The 16290-nt window shown below is 37.7% G+C and overlaps 1 protein-coding gene across 4 annotated transcripts in view; it reads left to right on the top strand.

Annotated features, from left to right (window-relative positions):
• Positions 1-686: 686 nt before the first annotated feature.
• Ptar1 (protein prenyltransferase alpha subunit repeat containing 1) overlaps positions 687-16290 on the top strand; it is a 56610-nt gene continuing 41006 nt past the window's right edge. For all 4 annotated transcript variants that reach the window (XM_074052009.1, XM_074052008.1, XM_020179475.2 and 1 more), the window contains exons 1-3: positions 687-870; positions 9223-9392; positions 15848-15914. In XM_074052009.1, coding sequence (XP_073908110.1) covers positions 785-870; positions 9223-9392; positions 15848-15914 — 323 coding nt within the window. In that variant the 5' untranslated portion in view covers positions 687-784. The remainder of the gene's footprint in view (positions 871-9222; positions 9393-15847; positions 15915-16290) is intronic.

Raw genomic sequence — 16290 nt, 5'->3', positions numbered from 1 at the left:
AGCTAGAGATGTTACGAGGACACTCACTTAATTGTTTATGGGGTTTACTTTTACTATTTTGTCTGTCAGTGCCTTGACTTTTACTCCAATACTGACAAGGCATTCACCAAACTCGAAGTACACTAGAAGTACCAAAGCTAAAAAAGTATTTTACTTCTACTCCTAGAGCCAGCGAGCAATTTTTTTTTCCTTTACTTATTCTTCCTTTAATGCATTACCATTTTAAAAGTAATTGAAGCAATCAGAAGTCCAAATTGGCAGGCAGGTACAGAAGGAGGTCATCCCCAGGGTCAAATAGGGACGCGCTTGGCCGCGACGTCGCTGCCCCTCGTGCTTCCCAGGGTCGGGACATCACGGGGACCAACGGCGCAAAACGACCTGCACTCTCGGTTGACACTTTGCTGCAGGATGTCCCGGGAGGGGGACCGGGTTCAATGGGGAGGGGGGTTCAATACCACTCTTTCCTTGGTTCCGAATGGACTAAAAACTAAGATGAAACCAACGCGCGGGGTCACTTTACAAACGAATGTGCGGAGTATTCCCCGACACGGAAAAACGGCTAACCCGCGGCGGGGAGCCCGCTAGGGACTCCCCGGGATCACCGAGCCCGCGGGCGCCACGCCCGGTCCGCCGGCGGGCTGACCCGGAAGTGCTCGGCGGCCGCGGCGGGGGCGCGCCCACAGCTGCGCACGCGCGCAGGCGCGCGCTCCCCGCAGAACTCCTGCGGGCGGCTCGGCTCTTTCCCGGAGGCGCGCCGAGCCGAGCCGCAGCGGCTGCCGCCAACATGGCCGAGACGAGCGAGGAGGTGGCGGTGCTGGTGCAGAGGGTAGTGAAGGACATCACCAACGCTTTCAGGAGGAACCCGCACATGTGAGTCGTGTGTCCCTGCCGCCTCCGGGGGTCGTCGGGGCGGGCGGGGATGGGGCGGCGCTCGAGCTGCTCTCCGCGGTGACCAGCGGACCGGTGGACCGCCGTCGGCACCCCGGGGCGGGCTCTCCGTTACCGGGACGCGCTGGCGGGCGAGTCTCTAGGACGGTCTCCTACCATCAAGACTGACTGGACCTCCTTCCCTTGCTCCCCATCCTTCCCAGGAGTTCCCAAAACTCGAACGGCTTCCCCCGTGGGTACCCAGCTAACACGCGTTTCGTTCAGGGTCCCCGGCACTGGCCGTGCGGGTCCGTTTGCGCCTCGTGTTTAAACTCAACTCTTGAGATGCCTCTGGGCGGCGATAGGAGGGACTTCCCCTCCCCCCCATCCGTTGCCGAAGTGCAGGTAGTTTGAGGCTGCTTTTGACTTTGGCCTCACTTGCCCCGAGATTGTAAAGTGACTGATAATACATGGTGTTTTGATGGTGAAAAGAACGTTCTCAAGAGTGTAACCTCAGAAGGGGCAGCGGGGGTCTGGGTACGAAGCAGATGGAAACCTCGACACTTCAGCGGAAGTCTCCTAGTCTCCTAGTTACAAGGGAGCCCATGAACTCATTTTATCCCAGCACTGCTGCCCTCTTTAGCAGGACACTCACTACACCAGTGACACAAGTCGCTCTTCCTCCTACCTTTCCATTTGACTTGGAGGACTCTGGGAAGATAGCTTCAAGGTTGTATGCTTTCTGACACTTTTCTTCACTAAATCAGTGAAGAAGGAAGTTTGGGAGAGTTACCTACAAGATTATAGAAAAGAACAAGGCGCAACAGTGTAGCGCCTTTCCCATCACTCCTCCCCTAGGAAAAGAAACACGTCCTGCATTGTTTTCACTTTGTAGGCTTTATTAAATTTGTGTTTTAGTAAATTTCGAGTATATGAATTAATTCTTTTTAAGCATTATAGTTCCTTAAGGTTTTCTGCCTAAAACAAAGATCAAGCCATCTTGAGGTGTTCTTTTTCTCCAAAGTGATGCCTATAAAAGAGTTAAGAAGTCTTGAGATGTCTTGTTCTCTTGTGGCACGCAATTGGAGAGTCGCAACTGTGCCTAATTAAAAACAATACACTGGCCCCCAAACACACTGGCCCCAAAACGCACCTGCCACCTCTGACAGCGGCCACTTCTGGTCCCCTTATGACTGCTGCCTTTTTCAAAGTGAGAGTGTCTGGAATGATTTCCTGGCCGTAACCATAGTGGTTGCTGGTCTTTTAAAGAATGCTTTGATGCCTTGTGTATCAGTCTTTCAGTCCCATTTTGAGAATGGGAGCCTCAGTGCAAATAAGAGACATCCTCAAAAAAAGAAAAAGGAAAAAAAAAAGTTTGGCAAAAGTAGGGTCTATTTTCTCCTCATTGGTATTATTTTTCTAGAAGAGGCTAGAAGTCTAATAAATCACCTTAGCTTATATTCTTTGAGGTAGACTAAGAGCATCATTTTATATTTGAAGAAACCCAGATTGAGTGTTAATTGGTTTGGCAGGTTGAAACTGCAGCTTGGAACATGTCCCAGTTCTTCTGTATCACATCTATCAAAACCTGTAAAGGGCTTTAATGCCCCCTTCATCTTATTTTTACTGTGAAGTCTCATTAATATGTTCACTATTGATAGTTAATTTATAATTACTAATAAGCATTTGGGTCAGTGCAAGATTTAAAAGCCTGGGAGAGTTGAACATTCGAAAGAATTTAAAATAAGGATATACAAATCCAAAACATTTAAATAGCTTAACTCTATTTAATATTAGTGAGCAGCTCTATCTTAGTACATATTCCCTACGGTAAAAATACTTCAGTAGTATTATATACATCTTTTAATATGTCTTATAATTTGTGCTTTTCAGAATTGCCAGTTTAAGGCCTATACTATTCATAATGCTCTCAGACTAGAGTCTGTATTTCTAATTTTTTTTCCTAAAAAAGGCATTGCTTATCTTTAAAGTTTGCATCTAATTACAATATTATAATTTTTTATTTTTGTTTTCCTTTTTTTCCCCGACATGAGATTGTGATTTTATTTGCCAACATCTGTTGAGTGTAGTGACTTTATGCAGAAATATCTAGCCAGAACTAGTCAAAGAAAAATGAAATTATGTCATTTGCAGGAAAATGGATGGAACTGGAGAGCATCATGCTGAACGAGATAAGCTGAGCCCAAAAGGCCAAATATCACATGTTCTTGCTCATTTGTGGAACCTACACCTAAAATGATGATGATAATAGGACACAAATGTGTATGAACAACTGTTTGGGGATCAGCAGGATGGGAGGAAGAAAAGGATACTGAGGGATGAGGAGGATGGAAGTACGATGCATGTATACATATGAGACAGCATGATGAAACCCATCAAACGCTGAAAAGGGGGCAGGGGACAGGGAGAGAGGGAATGGGAATATCCCGGAGGGGGTGAACTTGTTCAAGGTACACTGTTTGCAGATATCGAATTACTGCAATAAAATTCCCTTTGTATTAACGTATGATAAATTTAAAAATTCACTGATTGTGTATGTATTCCAAGAGGAGTAAAATAGACTAAAACAAAGATAAAATTCATTTCACACACACATACAAAAAGATGCATAGGAATATGTGGATTTTGAGACTGCCAGATGTAGATAGGTTAGTTTCCTCCTGATCTTGTAAGGCTGATGAAAACACAAAAATCACTGTACACAGTGGTACTTAGTTGCCACTAAGTAAATACTAGACTTAACCCAAGTCACTCTACTACTTGCCAGAAACATATTGACCAGATGAATTATGAATGTGAAGTACTTTGTAAACTGGAAAATACCTTACAAATGTTGTTTGTAAGGACTCTTAGAGAATCCTACTGGACTCTACAACTGAAGGCTTGATCCAGGGACAGACATTAGCATAAAATATAGACCCTGTGTAAATGTGGAAGACAGCTGTCTACAGTGTGATTAGGGTCATGGTAAAGTTCTCTTAGTCAGCAAATTATTATTGTTTTTACTTTATTGACTATCCAGCTGTCACTGTATTGAGGTACTGCAGGTATCTTCACAAAACAGGACAGGAAAAATATATCTGTGGTGATAGAATGTCTGCTGGGCTAGTCAGTCATATGTAGCTATTGTGAACTGAAATGTGCATAATGTGGATGGGGAACTGAATTTTGAATTTAATTTTAATTCATTTATGTCCAGTGGCCCCATATGCCCAATGACTACTGTTTTGCCTGGTGTGGGGTCTAGACAGAGACCTAAAACCTTATGTGCATGAACAGTAAATTAACCCTGAAATACAGTTTATGCCAAAGGTTGTATTAATAGCATGATGAGTCTGTTAGAAGTAGAGGGGATGCTGGGTATGTCTGGACCAGAGGTCTTAGGTGAGATGGATTTTTAAGCTGAACTTTGAAATCTAGATAGGATTTACTAGTGTCAGAGGGGGCCACAGACCTCCACTGGGAGCAGTGAATTGACCAAAAGTAGCAAAATCTGATTAAGAAGACACTGTAGGGACAGATTATAAAATCCTTGACTGTCTGGCTTCATTTCTTTCATTCCCTTAATGTGTTCAGCAAAATTACACCTCCTTTGCACAGACAAAATTCTAGTTTGTGAGTATTCAGGGCTAGGATCTGGATATAGATAGGTGAACGGACATGATCCCTGTCCTTAGTAGAATTTTAAACTTATCAACATACAGATTATGAAAAGAGGCAGAGAGGGTTATAACACATTGAGCTTATTAAATTAAAAGGTCAAGTTCTTTCTGAGAAAGTAGCATTTAAATTGAGACATGAGGCATGAAGAATAGTTGGCTTATGGAAAATATACTTTCTAAGTAGTAGAAGGGTCATGAGTAAGGGAGTAATAAGGAAAGACAGTTTTAGATTATGTCTAAAGAATAGGAAATCAAAGAGTCTAATAGTCTTCTTATACTTGATTTTTATTTAAACAGTAGTGTATTTATAAAAATTTGGGTTTAGGGTTTGAGTCCTTGATTTTGACCTTGTCTTTTAATTTGCTAGTGGGATAGATTTAGACAAGGCTCTAAGACTCCTCATCTATAAAATGGGGTTAATTTTTTTTTCACTAGAAGGTTATTGTGCAGGATAAATGAAATAATGTATGTAAAACCTAACACAGCATGGTGTATAACCAACAGTCAACTGCTCTTGATTGTGGTAGCTATCTTCTAAATATGGCTGGTTATATAATTTCAGTGATGCACAAAGTTGCTAGCCTTTAAAATTAATGAGAAGGCATCTAAGGTCTCTGAAGTAACTGTGCTGGTTCATTCCATGTTGTATGTCTTCGGACTAGACTTGGGAGATAACCTAAAAACAGTTTATTGTGGATCTCAGAGGATTAGAACTTGATTGCTGTCCCAAACCTTCATGTCTTTAAAAATACTGTGCCCTTACTAATGCAGGAAATATTTACTTGAGCATTTTGTTAAATACCAGGAAGCTAAATGGCTAGAAACCTAACTATAAAAGAATGAAATTTAGTCGTGGTGAAAGGATCAGAAGTTTCTCTTACAAGACTATTTTGTGAGAAAATAGTTGGAAATTTATTTGGTATTTAAAGCATATTCATTGCAGCCACTAAAAATTAATTATGTGGGAAAATGTTTAATGGGAATTGCCAAGTTTTGTAAAATTTTAAAAAAAAGATTATATCCAATGTAATTCCACTTTTTGTAGAATACTTAGGGGAAAACAAAAAAGGTGGATGCCCAACCATTAAATAGAGGTGGAGACTTGAAAGGTGACTTTCAGTTTGTATTTCCCTGAGTTTTCCATCTTTTCTTGAGTATGAAATTAGAATTTAAACTGCCAGAAATCTAGGAGGAATTGATCAAAACACTGTTTTGCTTTTTCACTCTACTGTAAAAGGTTTTTGGAGGCCCAGATTCTTAACTTAGCTGCTAGTAATATGGCTTTAGATAAGTCTCATTGGTTTCCTTATCCAATAAAATGAGAAACTAGAGAAATCAGCTCTCTTAGAATTTAAAAGTGATTCTGGAATCTTATGCTAAATTGTCTAAAAAAAAAGTGGACTATGACCTAAGGGACTAGGCACAGAGGTCTCAAATCAAAGACACTGTTATTTGGAAGCTTACTGACCTATCTATCTTTATAAAGTAAATGTTAAAATTTTTAGGAAGTAGGAAAGCACTGTATCTTAGGGTCAAATAATAAAAAGATTAATATTCTTTCTGCTGCTTCCCATTATCTATTTACCAAGGAACTTTACTGACTGACCTAAGGTTCAAATGAATTAATGATAACATATTTCATCTTTGCCTAGCACTTCATAATTTACCTCATTTTTTACTTTGCATGGTTTGGTTTTCATGACAAGCAGGGAAGATATTATTAGTCTTGTGTTTCAGATGAAGATCCTGATGGTAAGTGACTTACCAAATTCACATCAACTGCCAGTGGTAGAATGGAGACTAATTACAATCCTGGACTTGTAATGAAGTGCTTTAGTCTGTGCACCCTGCAACCTTTCTTTTCATGTGTTTTTGTTTATTCCTAAGACTTTACATTTTTCGTTATGATTCATTCTCCTTACATGCAAATAGCTGCCAAGCTTCTCTGTCATAAAATTTGAAAGCTGGATGAGATCTAGCCCTTTTTTTTCTTTTTTAACTAGAGGTGTAATGCAATTCCACCTTTACACAAATGAGGAAACAGGTCTCTAGCAGCCAAAGTAACATGATTGATGACCCACGCTGTCTTCAGTACACTATATTAGAAGAAAATCAGAGGTAATGTTCTTTTGGAACGTCAAGAAGTGGTAACGTTTGAAAAACTTTTAAATATTGCCACCGAAATGCAAGGACTATTAGCTTTTTAGTAAGGGTTATCAAGCACATGCTATCTCCAAAGCAGTTTTGGTTTTTAAAGTTTCCTTGGAAGAATATAGCCCACCAAAGCAATGTGTTTAATTATGCAGGTGGCTTTATCCTGCAATTTAGGAACCAAATTAGTACATGGATATTTTATTTCTGGAAAAACTAATGAGCAAGACAGGTTTTTACATTGTGAATTTAAATTTAAAAAACTCTTCAAACAGACTAAACCCAGAAGCCAGGATTCTTTTATTCTTTACTATAGCGTATTTTTAGCTCTTGATGTTCTTTGAAGCATTTATTAGATCCCACAGATCCAAATCTCCTGAGCAATTAGGTTGAATTTTTTGGGTTTTTTTGTTGTTCTTTTTTAGTTTTTTTTTTTTTTTTTTAAATGTTCTACTTTATACAGTAAGCCCTGAACACCAGAAAATACCAGAGATTGTATTAGGCTAGTTGTCCTAATCGTGAGTTAAGTAGATTTCAGGTTAACATCGTCAAATACAAATGCAAAAACATACTTTGAAGTGCTGGACATTGATGTCAAATGCTCTCAGTATTGCCCCCATTCTTCCTATAGAACATTATGTAACTGGAATGGCAAAGTGGTAACATTTTATTGTAGCTACTGAAAGCTCTTCAGAAAAACTGTTAGCTCTTTGAACTCTGGGATACTTTGTTTTACTCATTTTTGTATTTTCAGAACTATATGATGGTATTTATATGATGATAGTATTAATGTGGTATATTAAGACACCTTTGACTAATGAACCTGTTGTCAGGTCCTGAAATCTTCTGGAGAGTTAGGTTAGTTAGAATTGTTGGTGACTTGCATCCCCTCGGGTACCTAGTTTATTGATACATCGCTGTGTCACTAATGAAGTGATTGGTAGAAAGTAGGTTACCTGTGAGCTATCCAGTTCAAAGTGTTCTGATGATTTTCATTAGATTCACAGCCTCCCATCAGTTCAAGATGGTGACCTAACAAAGAGGGTCTTTCTTATAACCTATAATTAATTAGGTTGGCCCCCTTTTGTGTCTGTCAAACTATTATTGTTTTGTCAAAGGAATCCCCAGAACTTTATTGAAAGGTAATGCCAACCCACACTCTAAAAACCAGTTTTTATGAGAAAAATTTTAAGTATCTATAAAAACATTCATGCATTTATTTTCAGCTATTCTTGTTGTTCCTTAAATAAGGGACTTTCTATTTAAGAAGTGACAGAGGTAAGAATTGCAATGTCCTTTATAGTTGAAAGGTGTATGGGGGTTATACAAAAACATTTTTATGTTTACTGGTGTGTTTACTATGTTAAGTCAAATGCTGTACATATTGTTCATTAAATCTCTGCCTGTAATGCAGATTTTCACCTTAAGGTGGATTGAAGGATAGAAATGCTACCACAGATGAAAATGATCAAATTCTGAAATACATTTTATGTTTTAGCATTTATCAGAAAGGTTTTTTTGCCCCTTCTCCTCCCCCCCAGTATATTGGGGATTGAACCCAGGGCCTTGTGCTTGCTAGGCAAGTGCTCTACCACTTGAACTACACCCCAAGTCTATGGTGGTCTTTTTAATTCAGAAAATTATAAAGAGGGAAAATAATATCCCTAACAAGATAACTTTTATTGATAATTTGTTTCTGTTGTACATATATTCATTAGTAGGAAAGCATTATGTTTACAGTTTTGAAAATAGAAATACAAATGACTAGACAATTTAAAGTTTATAAAAGTAAAATTCTTCCTCAATACCCTTTTCTCCCCCAAAATTGCTTGATATTTTGCTAAGGAAAACTTTAACACATCTGTATGTATTTTAAAGAAATTACACAAAATTATGCTGCACATCTGTATATTTTGCCTTTTCCCTATATATCTTAGGAAGTACACAAGCACATGCAGATCTACCTTTTATTTTTTTAACAGCTATACCACATGGATGGACTGTACTTATTTTCCCAGTCTTACATTGTTAAATATTTAAAATGTTTCCCATTTTGTTGCAATGAGCATGCTGTTCATCTATACTAAGATACCTTCTAAGCAGTAGAATTGCTGAGTCTAAGGATGTGTGCTTTTAAAATTTTGAAAGGCGGGCTAGAGGTCTGGCTCAAGCATTAGAGTGTCTTCCAACCAAGTGCAAAGCCCTGAGTTTAAGTCCCAGGACCACCAAAACAAAGAAAGGTAAGACTTTTGAAAGGTATTCTCAAATTGTCATCCATGGACAAAATCCATTTTCAGTCCTGTCAGAGTAGTGCATGCTCTTGCCATTATTAATGAACTAGTTTTTAGGGGGGGGAGTTGTTTTTCATTGTGTTTTATTTCTTCCACACGAGTAGGTGAGCTAAATAATGTCTTTAAGAAAAGACAATATGTGGATTTAAAAAAAAAATACTCTGGAATTAGAAAAAAAATTGAGAAGGCCAGTATTATCTTCAATTCTGTTTTATGTTTTACATATTAAGAGATGAAATTGGCCTGATCCCATGTCCTGAAGCGAGGTATAACCGGAGTCCCATAGTCCTGGTTGAAAACAAACTCGGTGTGGAGAGTTGGTGTGTCAAGTTCCTTTTACCATACGTCCACAACAAGCTCCTTTTGTACAGAACAAGAAAGCAGTGGCTGAACAAAGACGGTAAGTATGAACCATGTTTTCCTACTCTGGTTTAGAAGCATCACTGGGAAGAATCTTCCTCTGGGTGTTGACATTCTGGTTTCTAGTTTTGGCTCTACCTGGGCAGGTGCATAATGTCTGTCAAGTGGGTAGCTTGGTCTAGATGTTAGTTTTCAAATTTTGCAACCACAGTGATTATATGCAAGTGCCTGAGGCACTTCCACCTGCTGCAATCAGAGCAGTTCTGATTATATCTGTTAACTATTGAGGTCATGTATAAGATTTTATTTTAAAATAGTATCCTGGTTTTTTTTTTAAGAGTACTCTAGTCCCTTTAAGTCCTGTCACTGATCTTTTAGCATATTATGGGCAATAGAACTTGTTTTGGTAGTAGTCCCAAGGAGATAACAGGCAATTGTGGTAGTTAAATTGTGAATCAGTCTGGTGATTTATGAATGTACCATCTCACTCTGCATCCCAGTTGAGCTCAGGCTTCTGAATCTTGTTTCTGTGCTGAAATGAAAACAAAACCAATAAAAATCATCCTAACAATGACTTCTTACATTCCTCCAAGACCATTCTTTATTGCATGCAGCTGATAATTCCTATTGTCCCACCTGTTCTCTTTTCCTAGTGTTTCCCCAAATTAAACTTTCATGTACACAAACTCTGTTTAACATTTTAGGCTTACTTTCTGGGGAGTGCTCACCTATGACCATGTCCTCTACTGTTTTGGTAAAGCTTCTTTCTCTTCCCTAATAGAGTAGTACCTTAAGGTACTTAGTATGTCTGTAGGCTGGTTTTGAATAAAAACTTTGTTTCCTAGGGAATTTTAATTATCAGTTTGGTAGCCTTTACCAAGGGCCTGTTCATACCAGAAGTTGTTTTAAGTACTGTGGAGAATGAAAGATGAATAATACATGGTACCTTTATTCAAGAAATTTACAGTTGAGTTACAATGTCTTTGGGGGTGGGAGACATGGAAAAGAATGTTGCCAAAGTATCAGCTACTGACTTCCCGGAATTCCTTACTATGGTTGTTGTAATAGGTTAATAGTACTTTTTTCTATTTATACCATAAAATGTCTGGTGTGAAAGGTTTAATGAGAAATAGTTTCTGTTTTCTATGTGATTGTTTTACTTGGTTAGTCCTCTGACACATGTTTCTTAATGAGAAGACTGTATATAACATTCAAGTTACTTTTAGCCAGATGAAGCTGTATTGTTTGTATTCTGGTGCACACAAATGTATAATTGAGCCAATACATCCAGGGGTAGGGGTAGGGAGTAGAATGATTATGTTGTAAAGAAGAAATCAAAGGCTATAGTTGATTTGGAGCATTAGCTTTTGCCCCATCTACCTTCTTCCTGTGACCATCCAAATCATCTTCAGTTTCCTGGCCTCCTGGGCACTATACTTCAGGATTTGCTATAACTCCTTATTCATATAGTTTTAATCTTGATAGGCCCAGAAGGACCGATAGAAACAGGGTTTGATTTTATCCTAACCTATATCCATAAAAGTTGGGAAGAAGCATAGTTTAGTGTGGTGTCTTATACTGACACATATTATCAGTAAAAATGAAGAAGTGAATTTCTGGTTTGACAGAAAAAGATACCTGGAAATGCTGACTAACATAAGAATGTTCTGCCACACTTACAAACTGAAGCAATTAGAGCACAGAGGTGATCTTTGCTGAGGAAAAATGTCCTAATAATATTTAGGAAAAAGAAGTTATTTCATAGAAATGCCATTCATTTAAGACTTTTTGTAGAAACTACTATATGTATGAGAAGAGCCAAGTATAGAAATCTGACAATTCAAAGTAGAGTTTCAGAAAGTTGGTGTCTGAATGCTTGATCAGGCCAGAATCCTAGGGATGCATTCTATAATTCAGGGTGACCTTTACTCCTAGGATAGTTGTGTTTGTTTTAACTTAACTGAATTGACGCCGTGCTCTCATTACTGTGATAAATTCCTTAGATGTTTGGAAAACATTCTGTTTAGTTAGTTACAGATGGATATGATTTAAAAGTCTGCTATAGTATTAGCCATATTAGTTTAGGAGAGGAATGATATTCTGATTTTTGGGAAATCCATGACGTACTAAAACCAAACAAACAACAAGAAAATCACTAGAAAGAAAACCATAGCATGAAGAGTCCTGCCATGCGGTTTTTTGCTCCTTCCCTTTCTTATAACCCTCAGTCACCGTCCAGAGCTGAGCTATCTCTTTGGAAACCATCTTCTACCACTCCATTTCTTTTGCTGCCATGGCAGTTTCAGTTGGGGAAATGTTATTCCTCATGACTAGTCTACCCCATTTTCAAGCTCTTATAACTAGAGCATCTTCAAGCCCTTCTCTGATGCATGCCCCTCATGCCACTGACCAGTCACTTCAAACACTTCCCACCAGTGTCTCCTAAAAACCATTGCAGAGATGCTGTTCTGAAACACATAATAATGTGTATCTTTGGAGGTAGAACAATGCTTGGATTGGAACCCAGGGCCTTGCTCATGCTAGGCAAGCATTCCTACTACTGAGCTATATCCCCAGGCCTTTGAAACATATATCAGCTATGTTCTTTTTTATGATGCCTACAGAGTCAGAGTGGAGTTCAAATTCTTTAACCTATATTTAGGGCCTTTCACAGTTCGTCACCAACCTTTTTCTCCACTTTCTGTTCATCTTCAAAGATTGTAGATTCTTAACCTCCAAGCTGGAGCATTATAGATGCATTTTGCTTTTTGTAATGTTTTAAACATGGTTCTTAATTATTTGAACAAATGTTTAAAATCAGGATGAAAATCTGGGTTTCTTTCCTCCTGAAAAAGTCAGAAAGCTCTTTTTCCTATTTCCACAGCAAAAAAAGGAATACTGATTGAGACCTCAGGATTTCTATGAGTTTATGATGCCTTAATTATGTCCAGTATTTCTAATCTTGTTACTTTTCCTTGATTGACCCATTTCCATTTCTGACATTCTACTTCACCCCCTCCTCTTCCCTCTGAACGTGAGTTGTGAATCAGGAAGAGGTGGCAATTTGTCAAAGAAGAGGGCCCATTGTTGATTTTTCAATTCCAAGATTCTTAGAAGTTGGAAAGTGTTCCCTCTGCTCAGCAGTGACTGCTCAGTCAGCTTAGGAGATTTCTTCGCCTTTGTCTAGAGGCATCCAGTCCCAGTATCACTTGTGGAACTGGAGATATAGGACATACAGGCTTTGTAACAGGAATAATCAGTAAGTGTTTGCTGTGCATTAGGTATTATACTTGACACTTTGTGGTTTTAATCATTTAATACCCCTATGAGTTCTGTTATTTGCTCCATTTTACAAATAAGGACACTAAAGCACAGAGAGATTAAAGGATTTATTTATTTAATTTTACTTTATTTGCCCAGGAACTCCTAGTAAGTGGTAGCTAGGCTGTGAACCAAGTAGCTGCTGGTGCCCTCCTGAGGGGAGAACCTCCAGTGAAGGAAGCATTACTTGGATCAGTCTTCCGCCACACAACCACTGCGTGGGGAATTCAGTATTGGCTGTGTATATTATGAATTCGTTGTTACTTGTGGGGAGTAGGGGAAGAGACTTGTGTTGAAAGTACAAACGAAAGCAACTATTATTGGTGTTACTTTTTTTTTTAATGCAGAAAGGGAGAGTCCAAGGGACTGAGCACCAGTTTACCTAGGTAGTATAGCAGCTTTTTGGAAAATTGTAAATATCAGAGAAACTCTACAGCTTTCCCAACACATACAAATCTATCCATATAGCTACTTGACTATTAAGTGGGCTTGTTTTTCAATTACAATTACTGTAGCTTATTTTACAAGGTCAGAAATTTAGACAGTTTTACTGTAAGGACAGCTGCCTCATTTCTTCTTTGATTAATGTTGAAATACTCATTTCTTAAATGGTAAGTAACAATATTGTTTACTTAAACAAGTATTTATGGAACAAGTATTGTGTGTCAGACAGCTATGGAGAAATGGAATAAATCTTACTGCTCACATCTCTGAGGTTAATCATCCCCATTTCCTAGGTAAGGAAGCTGGGGTCTAAGAAGTTATGTTTTATAGGTAGTGAATGAAAAGGTGGGATTCAAACCAATGTGGTGCAACTATAAAGCCTGTGCTTTGACCACTCCTTTGTGCCATATACTCTGTGGAACTAATTTTAGACGGAGACCATATCTTCTTCACCCAGTTCAGTACTTTGCTTGTTGTAGATGCTCACAAAATTTGTTGAGTGAATGAGTTAATTTGAAGATGTACTTGTGTGAACCTGCCTCTCTAATTTAAAGTCTGATTAAGAGGATCGTATTTATTTAAGTAAGATACACACAAAACAGGTGAAGGTTTATTCTTGCTACATACATCAGGATAGCCTTTATGGAGAAAGACACACTTCTTAAGAGTTGTTGAGCTATAAAAAGTTTATTACTCTTGTTTTTTAAATATTTGAACTTAGGAAAAAATTTCTGGTGGAAAGAATAGCAAGCAGGTAAGTCTGAGTTCTGTCCAGAGAAGGGAAGGCATGCAGGCAGGAGGTATGTTCAGAGAATGTTAGGGTTTGACTTCAGGGGGACAGTGACGTGTGAAGGGGAGTAGTTGAAGGCCAGACTGAGGGACCCAGTTTGAGAAATCATTTCCTAATGTATTTTTCCAGTGCCCTGTGCTACCATAATCTCTTTGAGGGCAGACCCTGTGCCATACTTTTCCATGGTCTGTGGTGGTAAGCCTTACTCCTATTCTTACCTTATATTCTCTCAAGGGCACTCCACTAAGAATTAAATATAGCTTCTTTGTTAGGCACCAAATGTGCCTACCAAATGTGGTTCTACTTCATAATGACTTCATTTTTCCTTATGTAATTATTTGTTTATATGGTCTCTCTGAAAGGAGGATAACCTTAAAAATAGCAAAATCAGGCCTTATATATAATTATATCCATTCTTTGAGTCTTGGGGGCCTAGTTTAATATCTGCCCATTGTTGATACTTGAAATATTTGTGGAACAAAACGTTACATTGTCTTCCTTGGTGCATACTAAACTGGTACCAAGAACTATTAACAGTAAAAGAATGAAGAGGTTAATTAGATTGTTCTTTATTAGGCATACTGTGTTTATGCATGTAATAACTTACAATAGGAAGGATGCAGGTCAAAAATAAGTAGATTCTGATTCTATTTGTTCATTTATTGAATGACAGGTATGCTCAGTAGTAATGAAATCATGAGCTCAAAATGTTCTGTTTCGTTAAGATGGTGTGAGAATGGAATAATTGATTTTGTTATTAACTAGGATATTTTAAATGACTATATGATGTCCTTATGTTTGTTCTTAGATTTTACTAAGTTTATCTTTTTCTTAAACACTGAAAATGTCCCATTTATGTGTAGGCACACATTTCAATTGCAGTAACTGGCTTCTTAAAAGCCTTCAGACACGAATATTACCACATGTTAATTGGATGACGATGGCAAATTGCTTAAACTCTCTAGATCTTTTTTTCCCCTATTTGTAAAGTAGGATAAATATATCTTGGACCATGATTATGAGCAGTCAGTGAAACAATGTGAATAAAATACTTAATAGTATGCTTGGTACATTGTAGTGTTAAATAAATTATAATAATTATTTTCATTACTTGGCACTTAATGCAGGCTTGATAGGGTTACCTAACTTAGTATTATGCTCCTAAATTGATACTTTTAATTCTAGAATTCTCTTCAGTTTTAGTAAAATAAAGACAATATGTCTAAATTTTACTAATTTGATTCTTTCACATGGAGGCTTTGGAGTTTATTTGAATATGTAGGAATTTTGTCAAGACCATGATAGGTAGCTAGTAAATATGAATAGGATATTCATAGATGAACTATAAGTTGTAAACTAAAATGAAAAAACATTCATATAACTAAGTGTAAATTACAGAATTTTTTTATCCATCACATTGATTTTTAAAATAGAATTATGTAGGTTAGAATTGGCACATAAGTATATCGTGTTACTGCTAGTAGTATAAATATAAAACAGTCTCTACTTGGAGGACAATTTGGAAATACTTGATAGGCACCATACTGATTTTTATACTGTTTTGATAATAGTTTCTTTTTTCCTTTTGAAAATTTATACAGTCACTGCTTGAAATATTTGTGAAATTAAATGAATAGAAAGTTTGTTTTCCTTGGCACATATTAAATTAGTGCCAAAATCTACTAAAAGTATGAAAAAATTATTTATAGGCATATTATAAAATTGTTTCTATGTACACTTTGAAATCTTACACTATCATAAGTACAAGAAAGTCTTGAGGATAATCTTCATATCCTCGACAGCTTAGAACAGGGTGTCTGCCATGAACATAAATATGATATGAAATATATATTATTATAGGGAGAGAACTTTAAAACAGAGAAGCCAGGATTCCGAAGGGCAGGATTATTTGGTTTTAATATGAGTTCTCTTTATTTTAGAATTGATAGATGTCACGTGCACCCTGCTTCTTCTAAACCCAGACTTTACCACTGCATGGAATGTGAGGTATGTCATTTTCATCAGTGATAATATGAGCTTTGTCTACATTTCTGAAGACATACAAACCCCATGAGTTGTTAGCGACTTGAAAAATGAAATACAAATCATTATGTCCGTGGCATCCTGCACTTATACTTCTGTCAGTTCTTTATAATAACTCCATGACAATTCTAATATATCTACTAGGCCTCCCTCCCACTTTTTAATGTCTATATCTGTTTTCTAGAAACATCATTGCCTGAAATGTAAATTCTCTTGTTGAGTTACAGTATACTGTTTGATATGTGCTTGCATTTTCCTTCTTTTTTAGGAATATACTGGCATTAGCATAGTTGATTGTATCATAAGGCATTGATTGGTATATTTGAGAAGCATCGCCGTA

Source organism: Castor canadensis, chromosome 13 (genome assembly GCF_047511655.1).
Source record: "Castor canadensis chromosome 13, mCasCan1.hap1v2, whole genome shotgun sequence".
NCBI classification, from domain to species: domain Eukaryota; kingdom Metazoa; phylum Chordata; class Mammalia; order Rodentia; family Castoridae; genus Castor; species Castor canadensis.
Note: the sequence above shows the minus strand (reverse complement) of the source record. Positions and strands in the feature narration are given on the sequence as shown.